This window comes from Apis laboriosa, unplaced genomic scaffold (assembly GCF_014066325.1).
Source record: "Apis laboriosa isolate Shangri-la unplaced genomic scaffold, ASM1406632v1 scaffold35_cov144, whole genome shotgun sequence".
NCBI classification, from domain to species: Eukaryota; Metazoa; Arthropoda; class Insecta; order Hymenoptera; family Apidae; genus Apis; species Apis laboriosa.
This window is the reverse complement of record NW_025222966.1, coordinates 2,551,659-2,571,322: the sequence shown is the minus strand read 5'-3', so window position 1 is coordinate 2,571,322 and position 19,664 is coordinate 2,551,659. Positions and strand designations below refer to the sequence as shown.

The window sequence follows — 19,664 nt, the reverse complement described above, 5'->3', positions numbered from 1 at the left end:
AAATGTAATAAATATATAACAAATATATAAAATAAAAACTGAAAATATTTTAAAAAAGGATCGTACGTGATACATTCATCATATTTTTACAGAAAAATTATATTGCTAATAAGTACAATATACAAAGTGTCCCAGATTTTTTCAATAAAACTTTGTAAATACGTATATATATTGCGAATATTATAAATAAAAATAATATAAAATTATATAAATATTTGATTAAAAAATTAAAATAAAAATATGAAACAATAATGAATTAGTTTTTTTTTCGATATAAAAATATACTTCAATAAATATAAAAAGTAATATTTATGTAAGCTTTTAGATAATAGATATCGAATTCCTATATACGAAACAAAAAAATTAATTCATCGTCATTTTATATTTTTATTAATTTTTTAATAAAGTATTTATAATTATAAATCTCTATATTTATGTAACATTTTTTTTTTATCGTTAGTCGTAAATACTGGCGAGATTTCGTTAAAAAAATTGAAATACTCCGTGTATATTTCAGAAATGTTAATTTTTGAAAAAATATTGATAAAACAATTATTAACTATACATAAACATATATTTTTTTTATAACAGAAACGATGAATTTATTTTTTAAATACGCGATATAAATAAGTATCACATTTTTTATACAAATAAAATTTTCGTTTTTATTTATAACTATTATACGCTTTTTTTTATCACCCATTACGTATAAAGTGCAGTAATATATAATACATTTTTCGTTTACATCTTTATATATCGACAAAATAGTAAACGTAATATAATTACAATAATGCTCATGGGAGCGTCCGCAAAGAATCTTATTTTAGGAGATATCATCGCGAGTAGATATTTCAAAAATTCAAGCGAGCATAGGAGAAAAGGTAAAAATATGAAACTTAATACAATAAGAATCGACACTCGGCACAAACATATTATAACGATGATGGTATTATAAAATTAGATAATAGATATAATCGATAACAGATGCTCTTGCAAGCATTAATGTATCTCGCATTTGTGATTTTGTACAGATAACTTTTTTGTATACGAAAATCAAATTCTTTCTTTCAATTCTTTAGAAATTATATTTAATTTCAATCTAAAGTCAATAATAAATAAAAATAAACCAATACCATAAAATATTTGAAATAAAGAATTTTTATATCTATATATGAAATTCATTTAAATACGTATGTATTCATATACTTGTATATCCGCAAAAAGATACAAGAGATAAACATCATATATATTCAATTAAAATTGAACATTCTTAAAAATTTATAATACAATCGCAGTCGTAAATTAATACAATAAAATGCAAAATTTCTTAACAAATAGAACAAAAAATATTTCTCGGTACTCGAGGTCACATTAATGGTGGTCCCGTATATTTAAGACTTCCAGAATAGAAATCCGGTGGACCTTCAATCACCATCAATTTAACTTCTTCGACTATATCTGGTGAATCCGTACATAATTCAGAACTATCAATAGTTTTGAAAAATGTACATGGTCTTGGACCCTTTCCAGATTCATCCACATCATACGGCGGACTAAGTATATCCAAAAATGCAGCAGGTCCTTCGATACATGTAATTTCATGCAAATTTTTATCTCTCGGTGTAAGAGTACAAGCAGGTGAATTACTATGTAAAGATATCGGCTTATGTCCAAATGCCATGACTTCTTCGTTTAATCTAATCGTACGATCCTCGTTTGCTTTTAAAGTATAATTATTTACTTGAACTACACCACTGATTACCTATATTTTAAAAGAAAATAAAAAAACATTAATTTTACATAGCATACATATTTTTAAAAATTTTATGACATTACAAACCTTTAAAAATCCATACATTCCAGGATGATCATGAATCGGCATCGTAAATCCGTGTTTCAATATAAAAATTGAAATAGCAAAGTCTTTGTTTTCAAATATATCGATAACCCACATCGGTGCATGTTGCACTTGAATAAAATCAAGAATTTGTTTATTCAGATTTACATCTTCAGCCGTAATTTTATTCATTAAATACCGCAATTTGTCAAAATTTTTTTGGCAAAGTTTAAATCCTACGTTACTTCGTTCTTCGAACGTATTTAACGCTTGTTTCCATAACGTTTTAATCGCTGCCGTCATGTTTATTTATTTTCTAATACGATTTTTATGAATTTACCTTTCGTAAATCATATTAATATATCAATAATATATTTAAAAATATAAACAAATTTAACATCGCTACGAATAAATAATACGTAACCTTAACGATCATAACGTTGAAAGTTTAAAATTTGACATTAAAAATAAAAAAAAATATTGATCGTTCGAAATAAATAAATATTTTAATAAATACCATTCGATTATTACGTATAAATTATTTTCGTTGTTGTCGAAAATTATTTCGTATTTAGAGGTTAAATGAATCGCACGTTTATTTTTCACTATATCGTTATGTTTCTTACTTTTTGATAATTATTTCTCCATCACTCTTTATAAAAGAATATACGTTATTAATTTTATTCTCTTATCAATTCGATCGCTAAAAATACTCTACATTCGATATCAAACTTTATTAGAAATAGCTACGCGACTCGATCCAATACAGATGATATCGTAAACATAAGTGAAGTTTCAACATTTAATAAAAGTCACTAATATATTTAGTGACTTTTATTTTTTACATTAAAAACTTATACAATAAATATTATTATTAAACTTATACAATAAATATTAAAATCGAGGGAAATAATTTACATTAATTGATATATTAGTTTATATGGTTGATTAGTTTTATTTAAATTTTTTTAGATTTTTAATGGAATATATAATTATGAAAGTATTTTATTATATATATATATAATTTATGGTATATTTTTTAAAAATTATTTTTATTTTATTTCGAATTTTTATTTTATTCGAATATATATATATATATGCATCCATATTCGATCGCTACATATTTTTGTATATATATATACACACAAACCAATCATATATATACATCTGAATTCAAAAATTGTATAATAAATAAAACAAGTAACACCATCTGTATATGCATTAATAATCCCAAAGCTTTTTATTTTGAAAAATGTAGTTATAACGCTATTTGCAGAAATGTCGAGAAACTAATTGAAACGAATGAATAAGTGGCGGCATCTATCGAAATATTGAGGAACTAATCGAAACAAATGAGTCTTATCGATAAATTTTTACATTGATGTATTTTAAATTAAATATTAATAATTTAATTTTAAAGGATTTTTATTTTTAATAATTTAAATAATTCAATATATATATATACACATACAACAATATGTATATATATATATATATATCAATTGAATATGTAATTTCTTGTATGTGTGTATATGTATATCGATTGAATGTTTTTATTTGCTTTTTATATCTATATATATATATATATATATATAAATAAATATATATAAATAAATAATTATCGATAATATATTATCATTTTAAAAATCTGTCAATGTTTCTATTTCCTTCTTTCTTCACGCTCGCTTCTTTGTGCGCTAACTCTTCTCCAATTTACCGCTCGACGCTAGACGTTTGACACCTTCCACATCATTAAGCTGTTTTAGCGCGAAAGTGGCCACAATTACATTTTAAACGTTAAGCTCCAAAAATAAAAAATATAAATCGATTCACTTATTTTCATTCATAGGCGTAATTAAATTAATTCGCATGTGTTAAGTACTTAATTAACTTAATTATTTTTTATTTATTATTCTTAATTATTTTAATATATTCATTTCCATCAATTTAATTATTTTGAATTTCTCTCTTTCTCTTGAATTCTTCGCCATATTTAATATACTTATTTTAATCAACTCGTTTCGATTAGTTTAATTATTTTAATTCGCATAACTAATTTAATTCATACTTAATCATTCCATCGATTTATTTATTCAAATTATTCGTTTTAATTAATTTAATTAGTGTGATTCAGACATTTTTATCCGTTAAGTATGTATATATATATAAAAAAAAAATATCTCGAGACACATATATTAACACATATTAACGGAAGGTACTTCAGGATACAGATTAGAGATACATTTATAAAAAAAAATACGCTAAGATTATTAAATACCCTGGTATTAACGGAAGGTAGCAGGATCAATTTACACACATGGATCTTCATTATTTTAATTAATTATTTTAATTACAACAATTCATCTGTCATAATAATCGAATTAGTTTAATTTATACACATCAATTACTTGATTAATCTTACTCGATTAATCATGCACGTATACGAACAAAAAACGTATTCATATTCGATCGATATGTATATATGCACACATATGTATTTAATCGATATATATATATAGCATACAAAAAAAAAATCGATATAGATATAAACACATATGATTGATACATATTATAAACAGCATGCATATCCATATTTGACCAATATACATATTCATACACATACACGCGCGCGCGATATATATATATATATATACACATACATTCAATAGATGAATTTAAACGCTGATATAATATAATAAAACGTAATTTTGCAATTTTTGAAATTGTGAAATCTTTGAAACACTGTATTTCTGAATATAATAGTGATTTTGCAAGATGATTGCAAGTGGGAAACATCGCTCTTCGAAACATACTTTTATTCGTTATTCTACACATAAGAACGCTATATGTATATACACATTCGATCAATATATAAATGTATACGAATAAGTAATTATAAATCATCCGTTTTAAAAAATTATATCTTTACTTACTTCGATTCTTTTTTTTCGCTCGCTTTTTTGATCGCGTACCGACGATCTTCTTTTACCGCTTCGCAGTCGAAACTCGATATCTTCCATGTCATTGAATTAAAACATCGCCACAAAAGAGCATGATCCGATTTTAGACGCTAAGCGTGTTCCGAAAAGAAATATCGATCCAAACATCTTAATACTTTCATTAATTTATGTTCGTTCATGTATCTAATTAGTTTAATTAATTTAATTTTAATCAACTCGATTCGATTAGTTTAATTATTTTAATTTTCGTGTATCCGACAATATAATTAATTAATTTATTCATAAGCATTAATTAAGTATTATGTAGTTAATATAATTAATTTAATTTATATGTGTTAATTATTACGATTATTTTAATTACTTTTATCAATATGTTTTAATAATTCAAGTTATATCTGTTAATTATCATTATTTGAAATTAATTACTCGAACTACTCAATTAATTCCAATTATTCTTGATTAGTTTAATTAATTTTTAGAATTAGGTTTTATAAATTAGAGATACCCTGATAAAAGAAATTCCTTGAGACTGGTATTAACGAAAGTAATGGATTAGACGTTAACTTTTCATGATTGTTTTCGACTAATATATAAATATATTTAATATATATATGTAATATATTTATGTATATATATTATATATATATTTATATACATTATATATATATATATATTTATGTTTATATATATGTTTTATATATATATATATATATATATATATATAATTTTACTTATATATTTTCCGTTTCAGAATTATATTTCTTAATTTCCTTTAATTAAAAAAAATAAATTTATTCCTATTTATTTTTCTTTATTTGGATCCTTTTATTCTTTTCTTTTTTTTGCTTATATTTCTTTGATTATGCGCCAATATGTTTCTTCTGTTATGCATTCGACGCCCGATATCTTTCTGGGCCATTGAACGAATGTCTTGTCGCAACCCATTCCCTGTAATCGGGAACAAAAGTCGATAATAGATCTGATATATATAACTTTCTTATCATCTATCCTCCGCCAGTGTTATTCCAATATAACCAAACTTTAGAACGCGTGGATGATACTAATTAAGATGAATAATTAATTAAACTAATTAATATTTAATTTTAACATTTAATTTAAAATAGATAATCAGAAAAGAAAAGAATGTTGATAAACGACCGATTAAATGATGAAACCGAAATAAATGATCGGAACCATCTGTCCCGATGTTATCAAATCGACCGATTCCTTGCGTAGAGATGGCACTTATTCGTTCCTATTCTAAAATTATGAAATTCATAAATTAAATAGATATTTATTCGTTTGTGTTTAGAAATAATTAAATATTATTAAAAAATAATAATAAGTAAAAGAATAATAATAACGATAAAAAAATATGATTAATAATGATAAAAAAACGATATGATCAATAACGATAAGAAAATACGATTAATAATAACGATAAAGAATAATAATAATTCGTTGATATAATAATATAAATAATTATAATAATCAAATAATCTCGAGTAACGTAAATATCTTACTATAATTTTATCCTAAAGAACCTGTGGCTAATAAATTGGAACATTATTTCTTCCGTACGCGTGAAGTTCGAGACTCATTTCTCGATTCGAATTTTTTTGCGAGCAACGGAATGACTCTCAGTGTTTTTCATACGATGGGGGGAAACTTCTCTTTCGGATCCGGGATGTTTTCATTCACGAAATTATTTTCTTCGATTCAAGGAGTGTATTGTCCTCCAAGCTGGAATCGTCGAATTTTTGAGGAAACATTGACAGAAGATAAATAGAGAAGATTATATCGGGTCTCTTTTACTGGCTTTTACTTTCGGGTACAGGGAGCGGGCCGTGGCCATTTTCCTTAGCTTTCAATGACGCGAATAGCAGAAGCGTGTTGGAACGTAATCAAAAAAGTATAAGAAAAGAAGGAGAAAGAGGAAAAGAATAAAAAGATCGAAATAAAGAAAAATAATAAATAGGAATTTAAAAATTTATTTTTTCTTTAAGGAAGACGAATTAAGAAATAATTTTAAAACGAATGATATATTATCAAGAATGATTTATTTATATATATTTATATATTCATCCAAGATGTATCGAAAGATAAGAAATTAAAAAAAAAATAAAACGTTATTAAATTTTAACAATTAAATACGCGTGATTACTGTGATGTTTTTATTTGTTATCAATATAAAATCGATTAAGATGATCGAAACAATTTAAATTAACTAAAGAGATGAAATCGATAAAGACGTTTAAACGAAACTAATTAAAGTAATCGAGACGAGAAAAGTAAAATAATTAAGGCGCGTAAATCGATTTAGCCGCGAAATATTTTTCGCTATTATCAGTCTGAGGATATTTTTTTTTTTCGGTGCGTACTAGATTAAAATAGAACATACAATGTAAGAATTATAAAATGACGCAATAATTCGATGTATTTCGGAGTAATTATTTAAATGATACAATAATTATACGTATAACATAATAATTATAATTATAATTATAATTATAACGAATATACGTATTATAACGAATATACGTATATATGTGCAATAATTATAGAAATAGCGTGTAATCGAATTATCTGAAATGTAAATGTAAATTAATCAAGATTAATTTAAACGATCGAAATCGATAAAAATACTTAAATCAATCAATCCAAGTAATAAAGGTCTATAAATAAAAAAATAATGTAACAATTGGAATCGATGAAATTAATAACATAATTAATTCGCAAATTAAACTAATTATGTCGATCGATATTCTTTTCATCGGTATACGACCAACATATAAAATCATCATCAGTATTTCGTGAGGATATATTAATAAAAAATAGTTTAATAAAAAATAGTTTAATAAAAAATAGTTTAATAAAAAAAATTGAATAAATTATTTCTCAAAGAATTATCAATTATAATAATATGTAATAATATTATAAATAAATAATATTAAATAATATTATAAATTATTGAATAAATTAAATAACAATATATAGGAAAAGAAAATAACAATATATAAAATAATCAGGAAATAATAAAAAAAAATTACACAATAGATTAGCCAAAAGCGAAATATCCATAGGCACGATTTTAGATGGAAGAATCATCTCGCACTATGATTTCGATTATCGAATTGAATGAAGAGAAGATAACTTGAAGTTCGGCAACAAATTATGTCGAACGATATAATTACGAATCATCGATTATTCGAAAACAAAATATTTACTACCTTGAACGTAATATCAAAAATAAATATAAAAACGATACATTCTATTCTTTAAACAGACGGAATTATTATATGAAACATTCTCAACTTTAAATCGAATGCTAGATAAACACATTTAATATATGAAAATATTATAAAATAAAATTGATTACAACAATCTTATCTAATTATTTTTATTTCTCTATGATTAAAAAACAAGAGAAACTTATAATAATTACTGTCTTTTGTTAAAATAAATTAAAGCCATGTTACATCTTACATATACAAAAGTCGTGATGCATAATCTATTATATCTTTAAAATCATTCCATTAATTATCCATTATTTCATTAAACGATAAGCTGCACAAAATGGAAATTAGAACCGTAAAACCAATTTTACATTAAATAATGTTAAAATAAAATAATAACTAAATTCAAATCCGATTTCGGATGTTTTTAGTACGGATTATTAATAACGATAGAAAATCAATTCAATTTCGATGTAATAATACTTGATAAATGATTTAATACACACATATTAATTAAAAAAAAAAGTATTAATAATCTACAAATTAAAGCACAATATTAAATTCCAAAAATTTATATATCTATATCGATGTAACGCATTTCCTTTCTATGATTTTTGACAATAACATTTAGACTAACGCCATACATACTGATTCGTCTAAATGTTAAACTTTAGTGGTTTCCTGGCTGAAATGGCATAGTTTTTTATTCATTTTAATTGCGCGAAAATTGAAATATAATTCAATTAATAATAATAATGAATAATTAATAACAAAATTTTAAAAGTAGACCAGAAATTCATCATAAGAATTAAATACGTTAATAAAATTTAAAATATAGAAAGAGTTAAAAATAAATGAAAAACAAAGCATAAGAAAAGTATAAAATTATATAAGACTGAATAAAAATTAAAAATTGTATAAAAATTATTATATAATAAATTATATAAATAAAAATTATTATACTGAAATAATATAAGAATTCTTTCAATGGTCTTTAATATAGCAAAAATTAGAACTTTTATTTCATCATATCGTTATTATTTGGTGATTATTTTAATTTATGATTATAATTATTTTTTTTCATAATTATAACATATAATATTATATATTATAATTTATAATAAATAACATTTAAAATATTTTAATATAATTTAAAAATTAAAAATTAATAATGTAAAATAATGTAGATTTAATTTGTATTTGTAATTCGTAAAAGTATATTAATTTTTAAATGTATTATTGTAATACATTGCTGAATGTATAAATTATTAATAAAAATCTAAAAATAATTGAATCGAATTATAATAGAAAAATCATTTTTCACAACATGAACAGGTAAAATACAATCAAATCCAACCGTTGTTACTTTACATTGCGTCGCAAATTCAGAGAAAAAAAAAATCATTACTTAGATATCACTATCTTCTATCAAATTTTTGTAAGAGATACATCGAGTTCAATTTTTATTTAAATTTAATTTTTAATTTACTTTAACTTTTAATTTTTAAATTTATATTAATTTAATTTTAATTTATAATTTGCTTTAAATTTTAATTTTATTTTAATTTATTCTTCAATTTTTAATTTATATTGATTTTTAATTTTTAATTTTATTTCAAATTGTTATTTAATTAAATTTAACTTTTAAATTTATTTTTATTTAATTTTTAACTTTTAATTTTATTTCACTTCTAACTTTTAGTTTAAAAAAAACTTTTATTTTTTTTTTAATTTAATTTGATTTTAAATTTCTTATTCACATATTATTATACACATATTATTATTATACAATTATTGTTCTATTTGATAAGAATGATATTATAATTTTTCAATTCTGAACTAATTTATTTATTATATTTATATATTATAATTATTATTATATGTTGATTAGAAGATGATTTTAGGATTTAGCACAAAAATCAAATAACGATCAAACATCTCTGAGGGAAATGTAACATCAAAATCTTGATCTCAATCAATTGTTGAATCTCAATCAATTACACGTATACTGATCCGATTAGTAAATTACATGCTTTAGCTTTTTTTGGTAGATTAAATGTTGCATAATTATTTGAATTCAATTTAATTTAATTGCCACGATTATTAGCAAAAATTGCAAACAAAATTAGAATTATCCATCATTATTCAATATCAATTATCTTTCTTTATTTACAAACTTTTATTTCATATTGTTATTTTCGATTGATCATAATCCGTCATTTTAATTTATAATTATAAAACAGTCCATATAAATAATTTATAATTATTTTTCACGTAAAATGGCATTTAGAATATCTTAATAATATCTTAATATCGTAATACAATTATAGTTAAATAAGTCGAAAACTAACATCACAGAAATTTAGTTTTATAAAAATATATCGATTTTATCATAATCAATCATATCATTTACTATCATAATAAATTGTTAAAAACGTGATAAAATAATAAAAATAGTAAAGATATGTCAATTTTTTTATCGTAATAAATTATAATGTTATAAATTAGTAATAAAAGTTAAAAAATTGCTGAATTATACATTATTGTACTGGAAAAATCAGATTTGGCCCAATCGGTAGAAAATGTACGTTTTCGTCGAATTTTGTGACAGTGACAGCGGTTTCCTATACATATAATGCGCTAGAGGTCATTTCTTAACGAACTTACGTGTTGAAAAGATCGATGATATTTTAACTAAATTTTTATAATATCGAGAACTTTTTTTGTTACAAAAAAAATTAATTGTTTATGTAATCATTTATTGTTATAAAATTTATTTAATATTACTGTCGTATATTATATATCTTTATTTAAATATTTATTTTATAATGTATTTCTTAATTTATAATTTTCACTCATTTATTTATTTATTTATTTTTTTATCTATTTATTTCGATATTTGTTTGTTCTTTTTTTAATTTATATTTTCATTTCTTTATTTATTCATTTATTCTTTTCATTTCTATTCATTTCTAAATTTATTTCTTGATTTATTTTTTAATTTATAATTAAAAACTTATTTATTTATTCTATATTTATTTCTTGATTTATTTTTTAATTTATAGTTTAATATGAGTCTCGATATAGTTATCTCCTCGCTGGTGAGATTTGAATTTTCAATTCTTTTTTCCAAATTTTGTCCATAAAAAAAAAAATATTTCATTAAAAAATTTATGAAATATTTTAAACTTAAAAATATTTCATCATTTATTATGAATTATTTATTATGGAAATTGATGGTAAGCCAAGAATTATGCGCTCCAATTTAAAGTTTGCATTATTAATTATTTTTCTCAATTATTAGACTAGAGTGCACGTAAAATTTTGAGTTCTTTTTTACTAAGCAGTGCAATTCTTGATATTCTTGATTGACTTGCAATTTTATCTTTAGATAGAATTAGAAGATAGATGTAAATAATATTAAGATATAAATTAAGTTAGACTTAAGCTTCATTGTAGGATTAATAAACGAGCGATTAATTATTGTAAAAGATCATTGTAAAAGCAATTATACATTAATTTAAATAATCATTTCATTCCGAATTAATTTTTCTTTTTAGACTTTTCAGATTTATTTAATTTTTATTTATTTCTTATTTTTACTTTTTTTGTTTTATATAATATTATATTTTTTTTATAATTTATTTAATATTAATTATTAATTATAATTTATTTATCAATTATTTATTTATCAATATTTTACATTTTTCTAATTCATTTATATTAATTATTAATTTTAATCTTTTGTACTTTATTTATGTGTTCTTAATTTATTTAATTTTTGTTTCATTTAATTTTTTAGCTTTAAATGGGTTTCGATGTGTAGTCATCTCGTGGTGAAATCTGATAATTGGCATTATTTTCCAAAATTGTTTTTTTTTCAAAATTTACTTAAAAAAAGAAAAATATTTTATTAAAAGATTTAATAATTTTCATTAGTAATTTTTTTTTTCTTGGAAAACATACCAAACTAAGAATTACACTTTAATCTATTTTTCTACATTCTAATTTTCTCTAATTTAATGATCTTTCGTATTTCCTTTCTTTTTTATAATGCAGTTTTCATATATTTCTTTAATTTTTATCTTAATTATTAAAATATTTAGCATTTTTAATTCTTTCTAATTTGATTAATTTTTATACTTAATTCTTATTATATTTTTTCATAAACGGATATTCATAGAATTTCAAATTGTACAGGAAATTATAATATTATATTATATTATATAATGTTTATATAATTAATATTATATTATATAATATTATATTATATAATGTTTTAATGTAATGTTTTTCGCATGCTTAAGTAAATTAAATTTGCATCATTTACCAATCAGAAAATCAAAGAAAATTTATAAATTAATAAAATAAAATCTTTCAATTAATAAGTATTAGTAATAAGTATATATATTTAGTATTAGTAGTAAGTATTCTATCTATTCCTATTTTATTGTAGAATTTATAGACTTTATTAAATATTGTGACAATAAAATTAATTAATCTCCGAGTTTTTTTATGCTTTTTTCTTCGATCGACAATTTTATTGTTGAGGTTATTAGCATTACTCGTATTACACATATTATTAACTTTTCAGTCAAGATTTCAATTGTTATTGTTTATTTTAATATGTTCATGATATACATTTGTTTTTAGTTTTTGATTTTTATCTATATAAATTATTATTAGATTTTGTTGGAAATCGAAGAAATAATTTATAGCATGCACATAGCATGATAATTTTCTTCTATATTAAGTAATTACACTTTATTTGTTTCATAAATATAGATGTATTTGGCATAAATTTTTATTTTTTTTTATAATTAATTAAAATAATAATTAAAATAAATATATAGTTCATAGTAATAAATTTTATTTTATCAAATTATTTCAGCAACATATATATTGAATTTCTAAATGGATATAATTATATTGTTTATATATGTATTTTTTTCCTTTGTTTATATCATACTTAAAATTGGAAACATTTTTTACTATACTATTTTTTTAAAAAATTAAAATTTGTTCATGCTACACTTAACAAATTTGGATTTATTAATGTTGTTGAACTGTCGAATTCTTATATTTCGATCGAAATATAATCGAAATTGCAATACAAAATGTCATTGTTACATCAATAATTATAATATTTACATGCATCATGTTTCTACAAAAACAGAATTTCTGTATGATTCTGATGATTCTGTATGATTCTGCTATGTAGTACTTTTTCCATAATTGTTAATTTTTTATTTGTCCTATGTTAGTAATACGTGTTTCTTATCATAATTAGAAATTCATAAATTATATGATTAAATTATTCTATTTTTTTTTTATATTTTATATTTTATATATTTTATTTTTTATATTTTTTTATATTTTATATTTTACCATTATAATTACCATTATAATAGATTATAATTACGGGTATTTTACATTTTGACTTTTTAAAATGAAATTTGTTGATCATTATTTTATTTTAATATATTTAGTTATTTTATGTATTTAATATTATTTTATTTGATTTTTTTCTGTACAGATTATTAATTAAGATTAGGTTTGAAGTTAGGAAAAATTCCAATATAGATGACAATATGTTTTCTTGCGATAATATCGTAAAATTTGATATTTTTTATAATATTACTATTTTTTATACCATTACGTATACTATTACTATTTTTTTTTTATTTCATCTAATACTTTACTTTTTCAAAAAATTTTGATGATCATATACAATACAATCAGTAAATCAGTGTTTGCTTCGTAAAAATCTTTTTTAAATTTTTCAATGAATATCGCGAAATTAGAATCAAGTGTTTTTCTCAACAAAATAATCAACTATCATTCAAAGAAATAATTATTTTTATTTATTTTCTACTAAAAAGAAAAACATAGATTTTTCTTTCCTTACTTTAAATTAATATGTGTATAGTTTTTTTAAATTAAAATATTTTTTTTTTATAGTTATCTATTAATTTTGCATATAATATTAATGCAATGCAGATTCTTTACATGTAATGTGTAAAGTTGCATATATTTTGATTCTTCCGGTTATTCATGTCGTAAGATGAAAAATTCGAATCGAAAAAATAATGAGAATCATTAGATTTTTAATAGGCAAATATATAAATTTATAGTTAAGTTAATTTTTGATTAAATAAGTTATTTGAATTGAATATTAATATACAAGTAATAATTGATAGATAAAAATTAATTAAATAAAATAATTTAAGTGCAATTAAGTAAATAAATAAAAATAATATAATCTTAAAATAATAATCTACAGTATTAATTAAAAATAATATGATGTTTTGATATATAATTAAGTATTTAAAATTATTGATATTAATTAAATATTTATTAATTAATATTTAAATATTAAATATTTAAAAATAAATATTAAAAATAATTTATATATAAGTAGATAATTAATATCTACAAAATAGCATAGTATTTTATAGAATGCTTATCTTGCTTACTTCTTTGTCTTCTTTTCTTTTTTTTATTGTTATTTTATACATTACAATCAATATAATATTATCGTTATTATTATATTAATCGTTTTTCAAATATAAAACTAAAAAATTTATTAAATTTAAACGTAGAAAGAACGAATAGATCATTATTATTTAATATAATTTATAATGATTATATATAGCTAATATTTGTGATGTAATTATAAATTATATAATATATTCAAATAATATAATTCTTATGATTATCTTTTCATATAATTTATTATAAATTATCTTTTCATAAAATCTTTTCATTAAAAGATTTACAAAAATAAAATATTCTCATACTTATTCTACAGTTTAGGAAGTACTTTTCTTAATTTTTATTATTTGATTCTATTTTTTTTAAAGCTTTATTTTATTATGAAAAAAAGAAATCAATAAAGGAAATTCAAAAAAACATATTTGATATACATAATTTGTAATATGTTAGAAATATTCTAATCTTATTGAAGATATTAAAGAACATGTGACTTTTATATTTGCAATATAAAATACTGCAAAATTACATATCTATTATTTTTCTCGTCTATAATCTCGTCTATAATTTTATTCTATACTGAATTAATAACATTGAGAGAGGTACTAAAAATTTTTTAGAATCTAAAGCACGTATAAAACTATACTTAAACTTAAATTATAATATTAATGACAAATATATATTTTAGTACCATTCTTAGCATTGATTCAGCATAAAATAAAATTATAACAATTATAATAATCAGAATTGAAACTATAAATAAGAGTTAAGAACTATAAGAACTATAATGTTTTAAAAATGTAAATGAAAGCAAAAAATATGCGTTATCGCAAAATCAATTAAATTAGTCAACATATCAATACATAGAAATTAAAAGTTGTTTCTAATGTAAAAAAAAAAAAAAAAAAGAATTGGAATATATAATTATATATAATATAATTATAATAATAAATAATAATGAATTCATATTTAATGATTAATATATCAAGTAAATATTCGTATTGAAATTCTCGCTGAAAGCACTAATATTATCTTGTTGTTATTTAAGATTAGCATCAATTATCCATAAAATTAATCCTTTATTAAATTAAACTATCGTTAAATGTTGAATTGCACGTTAGAAGATAATAATTATTTATATATATAAATCTGAATTAAAAGTTATCTATAAAATGGTTAAAATGGTTTTTATTTACATTTTTTTTATTAAATTTTAAGTTTTGTTATGTAATATTAAATTCTTCTTAATAGTTATATAGGATGTGTCTAAAAAAAAAAGTTCTATTTATTTAGTAATTACTAAAAGTATTTATCTTTAAAGATACAATATCTTTATTTTTTAACAAAGTATTTTTTTTTTATCAAATTTTATAATATTTTAAAATTTATCATATTTGAACTTAATTAATTAGCATATAAATATTATAACATTGCATATATATATTATAACATTGTTTGTAGCCACTATATATCATCTTTGTGATAATTTTTTTCTTTTTTTGATTTTAATAATATTTAAAATATTTATAATTTTAATATAATTTAATATAATTTAATATAATTTAGATAAAAAATTTAGATTTTCAAAGGAGAAGTATTATAAAAATTTGATTGAAAAATAAATACATTCGTATTTAAAAAGACATATTTATTTCTTTTGCATAAACGTCATTATTCCTTCACAGTAAGATTCGTTTCGTTTTAATTAGCTATTCAGAAAATGGTTTTGAAGTTTTCTATTCGACTTTAATATTTGTTATATTTAATATTTATCTAGCTGCAATTTCTTTCAAAGAGCAATTCAATTATACAAAGTACTCAAAAGAGTTCCCTTCATGATTAATCAGATTAATTTAGATGATAATCAGATTAATAGATTAATCATTCAAGCATCAACTATAGTTTATACGATAATTTTTTATTGTTTGAGATTTTAATCAATTGCACATTTATTATTTCTGGATAAAAATTAAAACATTGATTTTTAATATGCAACACTTAAAAAGGCTAATAAGCAATTAATGAGAAATATTTAACGTGGAATGATATTAGTTCTGATTTTTTAGTATTATTTACTAGAGTTTATTATTAGAACAGCTATCGATGTCCCAGCTGATATTGTTATCTATGTAATCTTGAAAGTTGCTTTCAATCATCCACATTAAATCCCTGTAACTAAGAATAATATTGATAGGCGACAATTTCTAGATTTTTGAATTATATAATAAAAATATATAATAAATACAATAATATAATAATATAATAATATAATAATACATAATAAAAAGTTGTCACAAAAGATGTATCAATATTCCACATGTAAATATTCGAATGATCTGAAAGAAATAAAAATGTATTTTCCAATATCTCGCTTGTTTTGGTAGAAACATTCAATAAAAATAAAAATAAATATAAATTTTACAATTGCACATTTTTAATTATTGAAATATGTAAATTTTGATTTTTTAACATAAAATTTAAAAATTTACCAAAAATGCGCATCAATATAATAAAAATCAATATAAACTTTGCACATAATTCAAAATTATATTATGTGATTGACCAAATATTGATCCCCTAATTTAAATAATTTATTTATATTACAGAACTATAATTAATCAAAGATAATATAAAGAAAAGAGCAGATGATTAAATTACAATTATATTTCGTATAATTTTTAAAATATCTGGCCGGTGCCCAGAAAAACGATTTTATTTTTCTTTCCATCGATATGGATTTACTATCCATTTGTATTTTCTGGATTTCAGATTTATCGCTTTTGCCAACATTCTATTAGATCCGAAGAAAGTAAAATAGAGAACTAGACCACAGATTTTCCTCTTGACCAGTACTATATAGAGAATATCAGATGTATCTGTGCATCCTGCTATAATTGCAGGAAGCATCACAATATCCACGATGACATTGTAAACGATGATAGCATCTATACCGACATCGGAAACTTTATCATCCTGCGCGTAATCGACAGTCATATATTGGAGTCGAGAATTTATGTCCATCAAAAAGCTTAAATCGATCACTTTTACAATCTGGAATTAAAAATTAATATATTTATTAACTCTACCATCGATTCAGGATCATTTTTAATTCTTATTCAAGTTAAATCAATTACTATAATACTACTATAAATTGCAATCGACAATTAATATATTTATTAATCTCAAATCATTGATCACTTTTATGATATGAAATAAAAAATTATTGAGTCTGAAGTAACGATATTTAAATTCCATGGTTAATTCTACTTATTTTATCATATTCATATGATAATTAACACCAATAATGATTGATTGATCGATAATTTGAAGTCAATTTGAAAAAATTTTTTCAACTATTTAATGTTTTAAAATAGCACGTTATAATTTATATCTAACCACAAAAAAGAAAAAGTATTAAAAAAATATTTATTAATATAATTCATACAATTATATTTTAAGTATAAAGACAACAAAACAAACTTGACGTCAAGCCAACAAAACAAATTCGAACATTGCATTATTTTAAGATAAATTTCATATTCGCGTAATCGCTAGCTTATCTTATTATATTATAAATCCAAGCTTATTTTTTCAGTTTTAGAGTTGATTCTAATAACTTTAGGCGAATAAATTCAAAAGCTCAAAAGTGTTGACGATTCCAACATCGAGCACTCACAAGATACCTATAATTATGATTGCATGTTAACATATACAGACAATCATAAGCTGTTATGCAAAAGCATTAACTTTAAGGAAAACAGCCATTAACTTTAAGGAATTCTATTCTATCATCTTTAATGTAAATAATGAAATGAAATTTGATTATTAGCTTTTGGTCTTTTAATACAACGTGTATCTAAAAATATAATGGCAGTAAAATGCAAGGCTTCACCTGAACATCCATTTGGTTACCTTCATTTTTCTCTTTTTGTTACAAAATTAAAAGACAGAATCGAACTTTTATTCTTGTTCTACATTTAAAATAAGCATTAATAAAAGAGCAAAATTTATTTATAATTAAAAATATTATTTACAACGTTAAAAATTAATTTAGAGTGTAGGAAAAACAGCAGTATTCTATGCATTTAGAAGTATTCTATTTAAAAGAAAAAAAAAAAAAAAAAGAAAAAAAATATATATAAATAATATAATAAATATAAATAATATAGAACTAACAATTTGAAAAATAATTTGATAACTTAGAAGGAAAAGAGATCAAAAGACTAAAAAAACTGATTGAAACAAATACATGTAATAATGAGTAATATATAGTAAAACTGTCATATTTCACATAAAACGCAATAATATAAATTATTCAATTATTTAAAACTACATTATATACATAGACTATTGATATTACTGTTATTAGTTTGATTAATCGAGGTCTTATTTGTAATTTAATATATAATCAGTCGCAAGAATTTTTATATACTATCTTATAAAGAAATTCAATTATTATGAAAAATTTGATTTTAACGAAAACTTATATAAAACAATGGGTTATATATAGAATAATTTATTTTTTGATAAAAAATTTCTTTGAATATATGAAATCAACTCTTTTTTCGTTACACAATTTCTTCTGGAAATATTTTTTACTATTTGATAATAGAGCATTAAACATTTTATAATTTAAAATTTTGTTTTATCTTGAATTATTATGAGATGAAATTATTTAAAGAAACAAAAATAATATTGAAACTTCAGAAATTGATTTCATTGCTTTGAAATGATATTCCATGATAAAAAAATAGTTTCATATTATATTCACAATATTTCATATAAAACAAAATTATTGTTGATAATATAAATTTAATTGAATTTATGTAAAGTGAATGAAAACTTCTGTGTGACTAACTGTATATAGAAATATTAACATTTCTTATTAACAAGTTAATAATAAAAAAATAAATAAATTTTACATAAAGTGAATTATATTTAAATTAAAAGAAGTATTTCGTTTTGACATATTATCTAAATTTATTTTAAAGAATTAAAGATTGATCTAATTTTATGTGTATATATATATGTATGTGTGTGTGTGTGTGTGTGTGTGTGTGTGTGTGTGTGTGTATGTGTAAATTATATCCTTTGATAAAGGTGAAAATTAAAAAAAAAAATATATTTGTAATAAAATAA

The 19,664-nt window shown here is 20.8% G+C and overlaps 2 protein-coding genes across 4 annotated transcripts; both read right to left on the bottom strand.

The window, feature by feature from the left end:
- Positions 1 to 638: 638 nt before the first annotated feature.
- LOC122715447 (2-aminoethanethiol dioxygenase) lies at positions 639 to 2,584 on the bottom strand. Of its 3 annotated transcripts, none has more exons than XM_043937652.1 (3): positions 2,355 to 2,584; positions 1,841 to 2,239; positions 639 to 1,762 (listed from the first exon to the last, which is right to left on the bottom strand). In XM_043937652.1, the coding sequence occupies exons 2-3, from the start codon at positions 2,138 to 2,140 to the stop codon at positions 1,367 to 1,369; spliced, it is 696 nt and encodes a 231-aa protein (XP_043793587.1). In that variant the 5' UTR covers positions 2,141 to 2,239; positions 2,355 to 2,584; the 3' UTR covers positions 639 to 1,366. The 3 variants fall into 3 exon arrangements, with proteins under 3 accessions (XP_043793587.1, XP_043793588.1, XP_043793589.1); XM_043937653.1 differs by having other exon boundaries at positions 1,841 to 2,177; XM_043937654.1 differs by having other exon boundaries at positions 1,841 to 2,177; positions 2,464 to 2,582.
- Positions 2,585 to 16,097: 13,513 nt separating this feature from the next.
- LOC122715425 lies at positions 16,098 to 18,512 on the bottom strand. Its single transcript, XM_043937611.1, has 2 exons — positions 18,418 to 18,512; positions 16,098 to 17,576 (listed from the first exon to the last, which is right to left on the bottom strand). The coding sequence occupies exons 1-2, from the start codon at positions 18,427 to 18,429 to the stop codon at positions 17,238 to 17,240; spliced, it is 351 nt and encodes a 116-aa protein (XP_043793546.1). The 5' UTR covers positions 18,430 to 18,512; the 3' UTR covers positions 16,098 to 17,237.
- Positions 18,513 to 19,664: the final 1,152 nt, after the last annotated feature.